Source organism: Rhinolophus ferrumequinum, chromosome 21 (assembly GCF_004115265.2).
Source record: "Rhinolophus ferrumequinum isolate MPI-CBG mRhiFer1 chromosome 21, mRhiFer1_v1.p, whole genome shotgun sequence".
NCBI classification, from domain to species: domain Eukaryota; kingdom Metazoa; phylum Chordata; class Mammalia; order Chiroptera; family Rhinolophidae; genus Rhinolophus; species Rhinolophus ferrumequinum.
In genome coordinates this window covers 10,803,694-10,816,165 of record NC_046304.1, presented here as the reverse complement: position 1 = coordinate 10,816,165, position 12,472 = coordinate 10,803,694, and the positions used below count along the sequence as shown (strand labels likewise).

General features: G+C 46.8%; 1 protein-coding gene and 3 non-coding genes across 4 annotated transcripts; 3 read left to right on the top strand and 1 right to left on the bottom strand.

Annotated features, from left to right (window-relative positions):
* Positions 1-5,274: 5,274 nt before the first annotated feature.
* On the top strand, positions 5,275-5,346 carry TRNAW-CCA (transfer RNA tryptophan (anticodon CCA)). The gene has a single exon. It is a non-coding gene; the product is annotated as a tRNA-Trp (tRNA).
* A 458-nt stretch (positions 5,347-5,804) lies between these two features.
* On the top strand, positions 5,805-5,886 carry TRNAS-GCU (transfer RNA serine (anticodon GCU)). The gene has a single exon. It is a non-coding gene; the product is annotated as a tRNA-Ser (tRNA).
* A 701-nt stretch (positions 5,887-6,587) lies between these two features.
* TRNAI-AAU (transfer RNA isoleucine (anticodon AAU)) lies at positions 6,588-6,661 on the top strand. Its single transcript has one exon. It is a non-coding gene; the product is annotated as a tRNA-Ile (tRNA).
* Positions 6,662-7,301: 640 nt separating this feature from the next.
* On the bottom strand, positions 7,302-9,883 carry BORCS6 (BLOC-1 related complex subunit 6). The gene has a single exon (XM_033091903.1). It carries the CDS (start codon positions 9,108-9,110, stop codon positions 8,046-8,048), a length of 1,065 nt encoding a protein of 354 aa, XP_032947794.1. The 5' UTR covers positions 9,111-9,883; the 3' UTR covers positions 7,302-8,045.
* Positions 9,884-12,472: the final 2,589 nt, after the last annotated feature.

Below are 12,472 nucleotides of genomic sequence, written 5' to 3'. Positions count from 1 at the left end.
TGGCAGTTTATCAAGTCTGACTGTTCGCACATGAAGGAAACATTGTCATAGTGTGAAAATGAGGAAAGACTGGGACCTGCTTTTACAAAATGAGGTCCCTGGAACAAAGAGAATATAGAGGAGTCAGCTGTGTGACAATCTGGGGAAAGAGCATTCTAGGTGGAGTAACAGCACGTGCAAAAGTCTTTAGGTGAGAACAAGCCCAGTGTGTTTGTTGAGCAGAACGGAAGCTAGTGTGTCTGAAGCCTAGCTAATGGAAGGGGGAAAAAAGATCAGGGTGAGATGGGATATACAGACAAGGGTCAAATCATGTTGGGCCTTGCAACCATGGGGAAGGACATGATCAGGTTTGTATTCTAAAAGATGATATTGGTTGCAACATGGAAAATGAATTTTAGGAAGATTTCAAATAGAAGGCTAGTGAAGAAACCATAGAGTTATCCAGGAAGGACAGGATGAGGTTGAAACAGGGTGGAATCAAGAAGGTAAAGTGGAAGGAATCAAGAGATTGTTAGAAGATAAGAAGGTCTGAACATGGGGCTATGGGTTGGTGAAAAAAAGGGAGGTCAAGGATGACAGATTTTGGGCTCCAGCAGCTGGAAGTTTGGGGCATTCTGCTTATAATAGGCTTCCTGACTGGGGGACTGACTAGATAGTAAGAACCGCGTAGTCATATTTCACATTGTGGATTAATAAATAGCAGGCAGGCATTTAGCTATGTCCTGTCATTTTTCCATTACCTTGGTTCACAGAAGCGTGACCTAGAGAAATCTCAAAAACGTTGCGTTTTGGAGCCGCCCTGTGGTCATAGGAGGTACTGCTGCTGACTTGGTGTTCACTCACTCCAGAGCTGGAACCCTCTCACGTCCTAACATTTATTTGACCTGGTCATAAAAGAACTTAGAAAAAAATTATTTTGTCATGGAAAAATTTAAACGTATATACAAATTTAAAAAATAGCATAAGGAGCCTCTTTGAAGCCTATCATTCTATATCAACAATTACCAACACGTGACCAACCTTGCTTCCTCTATACTCTCCCTCCCATCCCTATTAGCTTATTTTCAAGTAAAATCTCAGACATCACCAAATAGTTCAAATTGCCCCCTCAAACATTTTTTTTTACAGTTTCTTTGAATCACGTCCAAATAAAGTCCATACATTGTACTTGGTTCATGTGTCTCTTAAATCTCTTTTAATCTCAGGTTCTTCTCCTCCCTCCTTCTTCCTCCTGTTTTCTCTTTTCTTGAAATTTATCTGTTGAAGACATCAGGCCATTTATGGGCTGTGTTCTGGTTGGGTCATTTAACATGTTCCTCTGTGCCTTGTGTTTCCTGTAAACTGGCTGTGAGATAAGTCCCACGTTTAATTTTCTGGTAAAAATACATTATGAGTGGTGGCTTGTACTTCTTATTCCATCACAGCAGGAAGGACTTAATGCCTGCTTGTCTCTCTTTTTTCTGGTGTAAAATCTGAGCAGTGGGTTTAGACTGAGACAACCATTATAAAGTTCCCTATCACTTTTCACCTATGGGTTTAATTGATTATCACGGCCTAGCTCCATTATTTCATGAAGGGTTGCAAAATAAGGATGTCCTAATTCTATCATTCCTTCTGCATTTATCACTTGGGATTCTGCTATAAATAAGAATGTGCCCTCATCATCTCGTTGTTTACCACGAGATACAGGTCATACAGGAAAGACTGGATAAATGTATGTTTTTTGTCCCCTCTATTATTTACCAGTTTTCAGAATAATGGGTTGGTTCCCTAGCATCCTCCAAAAATGACAAATTAGTAGTTTTTAATATCATTATGAAACTTGTAGATTTTATCATCTTTTGTATGTTTGAGTTCATTGTAGTTGTTATTCTTTTTGATGCTCAAATTGTCTCAGTTTTGACCAACGGGAACGTCTTCAATTTGGCTCATTAGTGTTTCTTTTCTATGTGAAATATACACAACATAAAATTGATCATTTAAAGTATACAGTTCAGTGGTATTGAGACATAGATAAAGAAACTGAAGCACAGAGCAATATATTTACCCACTCCAGGTCACGGATCCTATAATTGATGACGTCAGGCTTCAAACCCAGGCTGACTTGAGACTCTGAGCTCTTCGCCATCAGTCTGTTACCTCTCATTAGTCTTCATTATAATCTGTAAATATTTGGTTTATTACTTTATTCAGTTATTGTGTCTCTCCTACAAGAACACACAAAAAATGAATGCAACAGATAAATGAAGTTCCTTGAAGTCAGGGAGAAAAAAACAAAACAAAACAAAGCCTAGGAGATCCCTTGCCCATTCTAAAATCTATGTAGGAGTTGAGGGGTACAGAGCAGCGCAGTGGGGCAGCAGCTTCTCAGCTTCAGTCAATCGTCTTGAGGGAATCAAAGTCCAGTGTTACAGGATTCGTGTGTGTGTGTGTGTGTGTGTGTGTGTGTGTGTTTAAGAGAGACCAGAAATCCAGATTCTTATTCCAATTATAAATGTTGGTATCCAACTTAAAAATGAAAAAATGAGAAGGGAAAAAATAACCTTGATGGCAATAGCATACAGGTGTCAGGCCACCAACTTTCAGCCTCTGGATCAGTATTGTCCAACAGAAGTTCTGTGATGATGAAAATATTTCATATTGTCTCTGTTCAGTATGGTAGGTAGCCAGCTAGCTTCAGGTGGCTGTCAGACACTTGAAATGTGGCTAGTGGGATTAAGGAACTGAATTTTTAAATTTTAATTTAATTTGAATAGCCCCATATTGAAAAGCCATCACCCTAGTGGCTACCATATTGAGCAATGCAATGCTGGACAGAATAATTTATTGGTTTCTAAAAATTTAGAAACTGGTGGGACGAATGCAGGAGACTTAACCATCAGAGAGTACTCTGAATGGTGACACTGGACTGATCATACTTCACACCTGTTGCAGAACCTCTCTGAACCTAGAGATCAAGTCCACATTCCTTGGTACCATATTCATTAACCCAACTTCCGTTTCTAGGAAAAGTTTCCACCTCACCTCATGTTGTTCAGCTACCCAGACATGTCTGCTTCCTCTATAAGCCGGGCTCTTGCCCACTATAATACTTTTGCTAGTTATCTCTCGTTAATTTCACAAACGCTTACTGAATACACACTATATTCCAGGAATTGTACTGGGTGCTAGAAATACATATTTTCTACTCTTGAGTAACTTAGACTGTAGTGAGGGAAATAACCAAGGAACAATTAAAAGGTCGTATTTTAAGTGTTATCTTGGAAAAGACACAGGAAGGGCCTCCTCCCCCAGATGAGTGGAGAAGTGGGGAGAGAGCTTCTGAATTGAGTCTTGAGGGGTATGTAAGGATCAGTCATGTAAGGAAGGATTGGGAAGACCATCAAGCAATACTGCCAAGGACAGTGGCACCGAGACAGTTGGGACTGAGGTAGGTTTAGGCAACTGTAAATAAGTCAGCATGGTTGTCACATGGGAAATGAGCAGGCAGTAGCTGAAGAATCAGGCAAGGACCAGATAATAACAACAACAACAAAAGCAACATAATGATTGTGTAATTATCACCAACCAGGCTCTGAGCACTTTATCTGTAGTAAATAAACTAATAGTCATCTATTATAATCTTTACTGTTTTACAGTAAAGATGGGGACATTGAGACACAGGGAGGTTCAATAACTAGCCCAAGCTACACAACTAGTAAGTAGCAAAGCCTGCATATGAACCCTGGCAACCTGGTTCCAGAGCCCCCAGTACTTAGAGGTGCTTGGCCCTGGGGGCAGAGCCAATAAATTAGAACTTAATTCTGATTTTAAGCTACAGTATGATGGGATCATGTTTGCATTTTAAAAAGATGATTCTCTTGGATTATTCTGCAGGCAGAGAGGTCAGAGGGATCTATTATAATAATACAGTGAGAGAGACTGAGGAGATAGCTATGGGAATGAAGGCCGACAGGAGAATATGAAGGAGATGAAATTGATAGGATTTGGTGGCTGGAAATGGGAAGTGAGGAAGAGGGAAGAGTCAAGGCCATTCGCCAGGAGTGCAGAAGGACTGGGAAGGAAGGATGACAGGGTCAAGTGGAGCTGTCCAGCAGGCAGTGGACGTCTGAATCCAGAGGTAGGAGCATGTGATGGCTTGACTGCAGGGAAAGTGTGTGAGGAGAGAAGACAGAACTTTGAGGGAAAAGACAGAAAAAGAGACTGGAGGGTGGGGGTTGGAGGGTGGGTAAGAGCTAGGGGAAGGCCAGCAGATGAGTGTCATGACAACCAAAGGAGAAGAAGGCTCTTAAAAGGTGTTGCTCTGAATAAATTAAGATCAGGCCTGAGAAATGATGGGGGTGGGGTGGAGGTGGGGTGGGGGAGGGGCGGCTTTGACATTTCTGTTGTCCTTGGTAACTTTCCGGAGAGCCACTGTGCAGAATGTTCAGACATTTGGCTTAGAAGGGAAGGGGTGAGATGTAACACGACCTCTTCTCTCATGTTGGCCTGTTGAACTCTTCTCATCCTCCAAGAAGCAAATGGGGGATCTCTGCCAGCTTCTGGTATCCCTCTTTAGAGGTTCCCGACTGTCTCACCTGGGGAACTTTTAAAAAATACTTATGTTTATGGTGATCAAAATCAGAACAGTGGTTGCCCCTAGGAAGGGAGAGACGGGGATCAATTGGAAAGTGACATGAAAGAACTTTCTCGCGTGAAGGAAGTGTCCTACATCTTGAAAGGGTTGTAGGCTGCATTTGTCAAAATTCATCAAAATACACACTTAAGATCTGTGCATTTCATCGTATGTAAATTATTCCTCAAAATTGTAAAAAGTGATAAAATTACCAATGCCCGGGCTCTATCCTGGACTTTTGAATTAGACTCTCCGAACCTGGGGCTAGCGCGTGACTATCCGAAGGCGATTGTACTGTGCTGCCAGGAAAGAGACGCACTCTAGAGGAGCTAATCTCTCTCCGCTTCAGGTGCCTTGGGCTCTGGCATGGCTCCATCACGTTCGGCCTGGTATCCAGTCCTTCCACCCGACCCTGTTGGTCTGTGAGCTCTGGATCTCCTAAGTAACCAGCTTTGGGCCACCTGATCTTCGGCAGGACGTTGGGGGCTGGGCTGGAAAAACGGCTGAGCCCGGAGCACGTAAAGCCACTGCCCAGCGGGTATGCAGCGGGACCTTGCTCATCTTAGGAGGCAGGTAGGAAAACGCGTGCACCAAGCCACGAATTGTAGGTCAAGCCGCCAACTGGTTATGAAGGGATCTGACCACAAACCTGGCCGGCTGACCTCGTGGCGCAACGGTAGCGCGTCTGACTCCAGATCAGAAGGTTGCGTGTTCAAATCACGTCGGGGTCAAATATCTACTTTTTCAACCCCGGTGGGCTTCTGTTGCTTTTATTTATTTTCCTCATTTTCGACTGTGTTCGAGCCCCAGAGCCCAGGGCCCGGGTAAGAGAAGACGCATCTTGAAGGGACCGGAAGGAGAGGTCTTTTGGCTCGAAGTCCCGCTCCGCCCGGTCGGGGGACCCCAACAGTTTCGTGGTGGTTTTTGTGGCAGATTTGTACCGTAGATCTGGGCCTATTGCAGGGTTCCTGAGAGCTGGCGCACGCTCGGGTTAGCTCAACCCAGAGGGAAGAGGGTCGGGCGTTCGCGCAAGTGAGAAGGTCGCTCCGTCAGCACCCTGAGAGTTGCCTTCGCAGAGCTGGGCAGGATCCTAAAAATGAACTCTCCTCGTCACCTAAGCGGACCCATCATATTACTGAGGAATAAAAGTTCAGACCCCAGAAGCTATATCCAAAGTGGTTTCACTGGGGACGAGGTGGCCGAGTGGTTAAGGCGATGGACTGCTAATCCATTGTGCTATGCACGCGTGGGTTCGAATCCCATCCTCGTCGGCTTGCTGTTCACGTGTTTCAAACGTCTTCATTTTTTGCAATCCAAAAGTAATTTCTCCCGTGACCTTCTGTCTGCAGACATTCAACTTCCGCCCTACCCCTTCCTTCTCTCTTACTGCAACCTTGGCTTTTCGTCACTTCTATTCCATTTTGCAGCATAGACTAAGGTTGGTAATAAAACACCCGCGCAAATTTACTCTCTGACCATGGAGGTCACCTCCCTAGGGAAATAAGATGCGAACCCTTCCAACTCCAGGTGAAGTGACTTAGTGAGTTCGAGTATCAGTGGTGTCTCCTTGAGTCTTCGTTCTTCATGCAAAGACCCTGCGAGCGGTAGTCGCTGAACATTTGGGGGTCCGGCCCATATAACGCCCCACAGGTTCATCGTTCTCTCTCCGGGATTCTCCCAGGGCCTTATCAGGCTGTGTTTTTCCACGTCTGTTTCTGTTCATGAGCGCTATGTGTATGTGTCAGTCTTGAGCACCTGATTTGCACTTCCGCCTGCCGCCAAACGACATAATCATATGTGCTTATGAATATTACAACTTGGCTATTCTAGTACTTCCCAAAATGCTTGGGGATTCAATTTTCGCATCCTGTTCATGCCTCCCAAAGCAATCATCTCCATTTTCCAAGGATAGGATTAATGTGAAATCCAAATAATTTTATATACTTCTTTATGGAGGGATTAAACAGGAAGCGGCCGGTTAGCTCAGTTGGTTAGAGCGTGGTGCTAATAACGCCAAGGTCGCGGGTTCGATCCCCGTACGGGCCAGCATGATTACTTTTTTTTTTTTTTTTTTTTTAGCAAGTGTGCTGTTAATTTCTTGTCACCGGGGAAGGTTTATTTAGCAACATTTCCAATCCCGGAACTCTTCACACACAAAAGAAAAACGTGTTTAAACTCGGTTCAAAGTGCTAGTGTTTTCAGGAAGAGGAGGAGGGTTCAACCAAACGAGCTTTTTCTGTAATCTCTGTTTCTAAATCTCCTGACCATAACATGATGGCTGCTGGAACTTACTATGTGACTATAAACAGAAGGCTGCCAGGGGTTGGTACAAAGACTGTCTCAAACCATACATATGGCATTGATCAGTGCAGTGTAGAAAATGGGATCAGGAATGGAGCTAACAAGTGTTTTCAGTCTTCCTCCACAGCCCAGATTTTGTTTGCCCAGTCCCTACCTGTCTACTTCAGAATCTGAGAAAAGAGCCCTTCCCTTTCTCTTCTGGAGCACCTTGTTTCTGTTTCTGCTTTTACTGCATTTCTGAGTCAGTATCTGTGGCCCGCATTGCTCAGACCTGCTGCCTAAGAGCAGGAATGATATTCTTCCCCATAAAACCTGTGTCCCCACCCCAGCCCCAGCCCCAAGGGAGCTTCATGAAAAAGACCAACCCTTATTCCCATTCTTTTGCCTTATTAATCCCTGTAACTCCACACAGACACAGCCTCAGCCTTAGCAGCAGCAGCACTTTAATTCCACAAAAACTCAGAAAGCCAAAACTGATTAGAACACTCCACAACAGGTAAGCTTCAAAACCAGCAACAATTCTGAAACCTGAGAGCAGTGAGACCCCTCCCAACTCACCCCCTTTACCATGCAATGCATTCCTTCTAGCTGCACCCTGGTTCTGGCTGAAGAAGTGGAATAGTGGGGGCCAGAGGGCAGAAGCAAGAGGTTATCCATCTGCAGGTGTGCATCCTTGTCTGCATTGTGTGTGGTCAAGGACCACTCAAGCTCCCATAGCCTCTGGCACCTGAGATGTGGCCACTGGACTCAGGGTGACCACAGTGGGGGCTGGGGCCTCCTCTGTTCTCCTTTCTTGATCACGTATGGCTGTCTCCCAAGCCTAGACCTGAAGACCTGAGTTCTTAGGGACGGTGCGGTAGCTAGGTAAGAGTTGGGGAGAACAAGGTAGCTATAGATGGCCAACTGAATAGAAGCAGAGCATCATCCCCTCCAACCAGGAGGGCCTTTAGAACTTCCCCATATACACCTGCATAAGGCCCAGCGAGTGGTCACGGGCCTGCTAAATGCATTTGGAAGAGCTTCCAATATATAGGCCTCCTCTCCGCGGGCAGTTCCCACTAGGGCTCCTTGAAGAGTCCTTAGGATTCTGCTGGGCCTTGGCCCGGCCTGGCCTCTCCTACCCTCCTGGTCACTTGCACAGGGCCTCCAACACCTCCAGGGTGCGTCGGATATCCCGGACTTGGCGCGCCAGCCCCTGCACCGGCTGCAGAGCCCGCTCCAGCTCCTCGCAGCGCGCCAGCAGGGTGTACATGCCCTTGATGCTCATGTCCACAGCTTCGCCTAGGGAGTCCACGGCGTCGCGGTAGGTCTGGATACAGCCCACGCTCAGCGCTGTCAGCTCCTGCACCGCGCCACCCAGCCCGCGAAGCAGACGGTCCACCCTGCCGCCCAGCTCCCTACTGAGCCGCTCCAGGTCCCGCAACACCTCAGGGTCGATGGGGGGGATGGCTGGAATGAGTGCGGGCGCTGAACAGGGCGGCACGGGCGCAGGGGGCGGGGGTTGAGGGGCGCCGCTCAGACGGATCTTGAGTTGCAGGTTGTTGGCGACAAAGTGGGTGAGGTCACCATGGCGGCTCACCGTGCCCTCGAGCTCCAGGGGGCTGGAGATGGTGGCGCGACGCCCGCCGCCCGCGCCAGACTCCGCACCCCCTGAGGACCCGGCGCCACCGCACGCCCCACTCAGCCCGTCCAGGCTACGGCTGTCCTGAAGGCGGCCGGAGAACGAGCGGCCAGCCCTGCCGGTTGTCGCCGCCTCCTCGTCGTCTTCCTCCTCCTGCTCAACATCCATGTCGCCGCCGCCCCCGCTCCCTCGACGGCAGACCCTTTCGGATGCAGGCTGGTCCTCCCGCGGCTCAGGGTCTTTGCGCAGGGAGGATCCGTGCAAGTCGTGTTCGGGACCCGGCGCCCCTCGGCGGCTCCCCGCCCCAGACGGCGTCCCTGCGAGGCCAGGCACGTTCTCCAGAGCCTCCGGTTCCGGCCGGTGGACTACACTGCAGCTCGAAGGCTTCGGGGACGCCCTGGTGTGGTGGCTCGAGCCCCCAACGTTCTTGGCCTCTTCCTCCCCCGACACCCGGAGGCCGGAGGGCGGCTCAGAGGGCGTTCCGCCCCGCCCGCTGTCAAAGATCGCGGCTTGCTGTCCCCTCAGAGCTAGAAGGTCCGTCTCCGGCCCAGGCCGCCCCAGGGACGACTCCATACTGCAGATGAAGGCAGGAACCCAGGACTTGGTTCGCCCCTGCTCCGGAGGCGTTTGCGGCGCCTTTAAGGGGCGTTTGTAGAGGCGCGCCGATTGGCAGCGGGCTGACAATGGTAAGGAAGGGAACAACACTCTGATTGGTTGCAGTGACCAGGAAATCCCGGAAGAAGAGCTGTTATTGAACAGGCGGACACACGTGAGAACCAACGGGGTGGAGAGAAGGAGGTGACAGGTGCTGTCTTTGCCCCGCCCTTTCAAAAAGTTGAGGGGGCGGATCTTAAAGATGAAGGTCCTGAAATACCGGAGTCCTCCACCGGCGGGGCTCAGATTCTTAATGCCCACAATCGTCACGCCCACAATTCTTGCTTAGCAAACACAACAAGTAGGGACCAACCAGACTTGGAGTTCCTAAGAGGTTCTTGAGATGGAAATAATATATCCTGCTTGGACTATCGAGATTGAATTGCACCTTGTTGATCAGGAAGGATGAAACCAGAATTCTCAGCAGAACATGAATGGTTCGTTCCATGGTCCTCGGCTCACTGACCTAGCAGATGAACTATTCAGAACCACTAACGGTGGATAGCGAAGCGGGCTTTAAGGGTTTTCCTGTGCTTTTGGCACTCTGTTCTTTTTCTCCTGCCCCCTCCAGGTTTGAGAGTCTCTCCCCTTGGGAGAATAGCATATGACTTTACTACTAGATAACATATTCAATAAATGTATGTCCCTACATGAAGATCAGAGCCCTGGTACCATTCTGATCTCATATCTTCCTTCCCTTCCTCTCACTGGCCTGCTGGAGCCACACTGGCTTCCTCCTCACTGTTCCTCTGACAGGACAGACATGCTCCCGCCTCAGGGATTTACACTTGCTCTTGCCTTTTTTTTTTTTTTTTTTTTTTGAGGCTGAGTCTACCAAGAAAATTTTCCAACTTGGATATTCCTCCGTCCCTTCTCCCCTCAGGTCCTTATTCAAATGTTACCTGAAATTTTCAGTGAGGCCTCTCCTTATAGCCTGTGTAAAATCGCACCACTTTCCCCAGCAATTCCCAATCTTCCTTCTCTGCTTTGTCTCTGTAGTACTTATCACCATCTGACATACTATGTATTTTGCTTTCTTGCTCATGTAAGTCCCATGAAAGTAAGGCATGTTGTCTATTTTGTGCTAATCTGTAACCCCTGTGCTTAGAACAGTGCCTAGTATATAGTAGGTGCTCAATATTTATTAAATAAATCCGCCCAAGTCATTAATTTCCCCTTTTTGGCTTGAACTCACTCAAGATGGGTTTTTGTCATTTGCACGCAGAGTCCTGAATAATACACCATGAGGCCAATGGCCTACTCTAAGCTTTACTCCTTTCTCCAAGACTGACACCGCCCCCCATCCCCAGTCTTTCTTTTACCCCTTCTGCAGACGGATCCTCTTTACTCAGTAAGTGACAGAAAACACAAGTTGATCCAACAAATTGGGGGGGGTTGATTATGTCATGCAATAATGGTCTCACGACAGAGTGCATGTCAGAGAAGCTTGCATTCAGTGCCCTAAGGCCATCATGCAGGCCTTGGTTTCTGTCTGTGAGCAGCTTTATCGCAAGTGGGCTTCCTCATGGTGGCAAAATAGCTATGTCACTTGTCATTCTCTGGAGGTTATATTAGTCTTCTTGGGTTGCTATAACAAAATACTATCAATTGGGTGTCTTAAACGACAGACATTTATTTGTCCCAGTTCTAAAGGCTGGAAAGTCCAAGGTGTCAGCTGATTCAGTTCCTGGTGAGGCCCCTCTTCCTGGCTTGTAGACAGCCACCTTCTTGATATGTCCTCACATGGTGGAGACAGAATGTTAGCTTTTCTTCTAAGGACTCTAATCCCATCATGAGGACCCAACCTACCCTCATGACCTCATCTAAATATTATCACCTCCACATGCCACACCTCCAAATATCATCACATATTAGGGCTTCAACATATGAATTTTGGAGAGATAAAAACATTCAATCCATAACAAGGGTCATTTGTCATTATATTTGGCCTCCCAAGATGTGAATGAAATTCAAATTTTAATGTCCATAAGGTTTTATTGAAATACAGCCATGTTCACTCATTTATGTGAGTATACTGTCTACGGTTGCTTTTGTGCCGTAACGGCAGAGTTAAGTAGTTGCAACAGAAGCCATATGGCCTACAAAACCTTAATTACCTCCCAGACATTTACAGATAAAGTTTGCCACCTCTTGTACTGCAGGCTGCTGAGAAGTGGCTCACTTCCCAGGAAGTGCTTACTTCTCCTGTTTGCCTATCACTGTCACCAACTGTTGGTCACTTCTGGAGGTCTGAAGTGACTCCTATTTTCACACATATGCACACTCTGTTCAGAGGCTTTGGAATATGCTTTTCAATATTTTATAAAAATATTTTTTGGTCAAAGAGGCCTGTAATACACAATGCAGGGAGCTAGAGATGGATGGGTTTTGTTGCAATCAGGGACCAGTGTCCTGTTAAAGGCCCATGTTTTCCCTGCTACTCCATGAATACACATACTTTTTGTTGCAAACTATGCAATTCCTGTATATGAGAAGTTAGTATACAAAGAAAATGGCACTTTGAATCAATTTATATAAACGGTATAAGAGACCAGCTATTTGAACTAAAGCAAAACCAAAAATAATTATTTCATTCCTTACATCAAAAAATAAAATAAAATAAAATAAATTCCATTTTGAGCACAGTTTTAAATGAGAAGAAGAAAAGTACAGAAAGAAAACAAAGTGCATTTAAAAAATATATATAAGCTTGGCGTGATGAAGGTTTTTAAAAGAAAGACCAAAAGTAAAATGCCACTAAGGAAAAAGATGATTTGACAACATAAAACTGGAAATCTTCAACATAGAAAAGCCACCCTAAATTATGTTAAAAGACTGTGGGGACAGAGCCAGGAGGGCAGTTTCCAGGCTCTCGGCCTCATGTGGAAAGGTGCTGGCTCAGGTAGTAAGTGGCCATCAACTGTGATTGGTTGGCCATCAGCTGTGGCTAGTTGGCCGTCAGCTGTAACCAGTGAGCCATTGGCCACTAATATAACTGCTGTGGCTATGGAAGCAGCAAATGGGGTTAGCAAGAAGATGGTGGCTAAGCTAGCAAGAGCGTATTGCAATTAGCATGGCGGATTGCAGCTAGCAAGTGAGACTGGTGCAGGAAGACCCCTTGTTGGGGTGCTGGTGGATGTTTTCTTCCTGTGTCTCCAACCCAGCCACCAGCGAAACTATAGTGGTATGACTCCCCTATGTATGGCTCCGTGGGTGTTCCTTTTTGGCCTCACCATATCCTGCGTTCTTAGGTGGGGAGCGGGACAGGAGACCCCGCATGA

Bases quoted from the DNA above. Each gene is read 5' to 3' on its own strand.
- BORCS6 (XM_033091903.1), bottom strand. From the start codon at position 9,110: ATGGAGTCGTCCCTGGGGCGGCCTGGGCCGGAGACGGACCTTCTAGCT.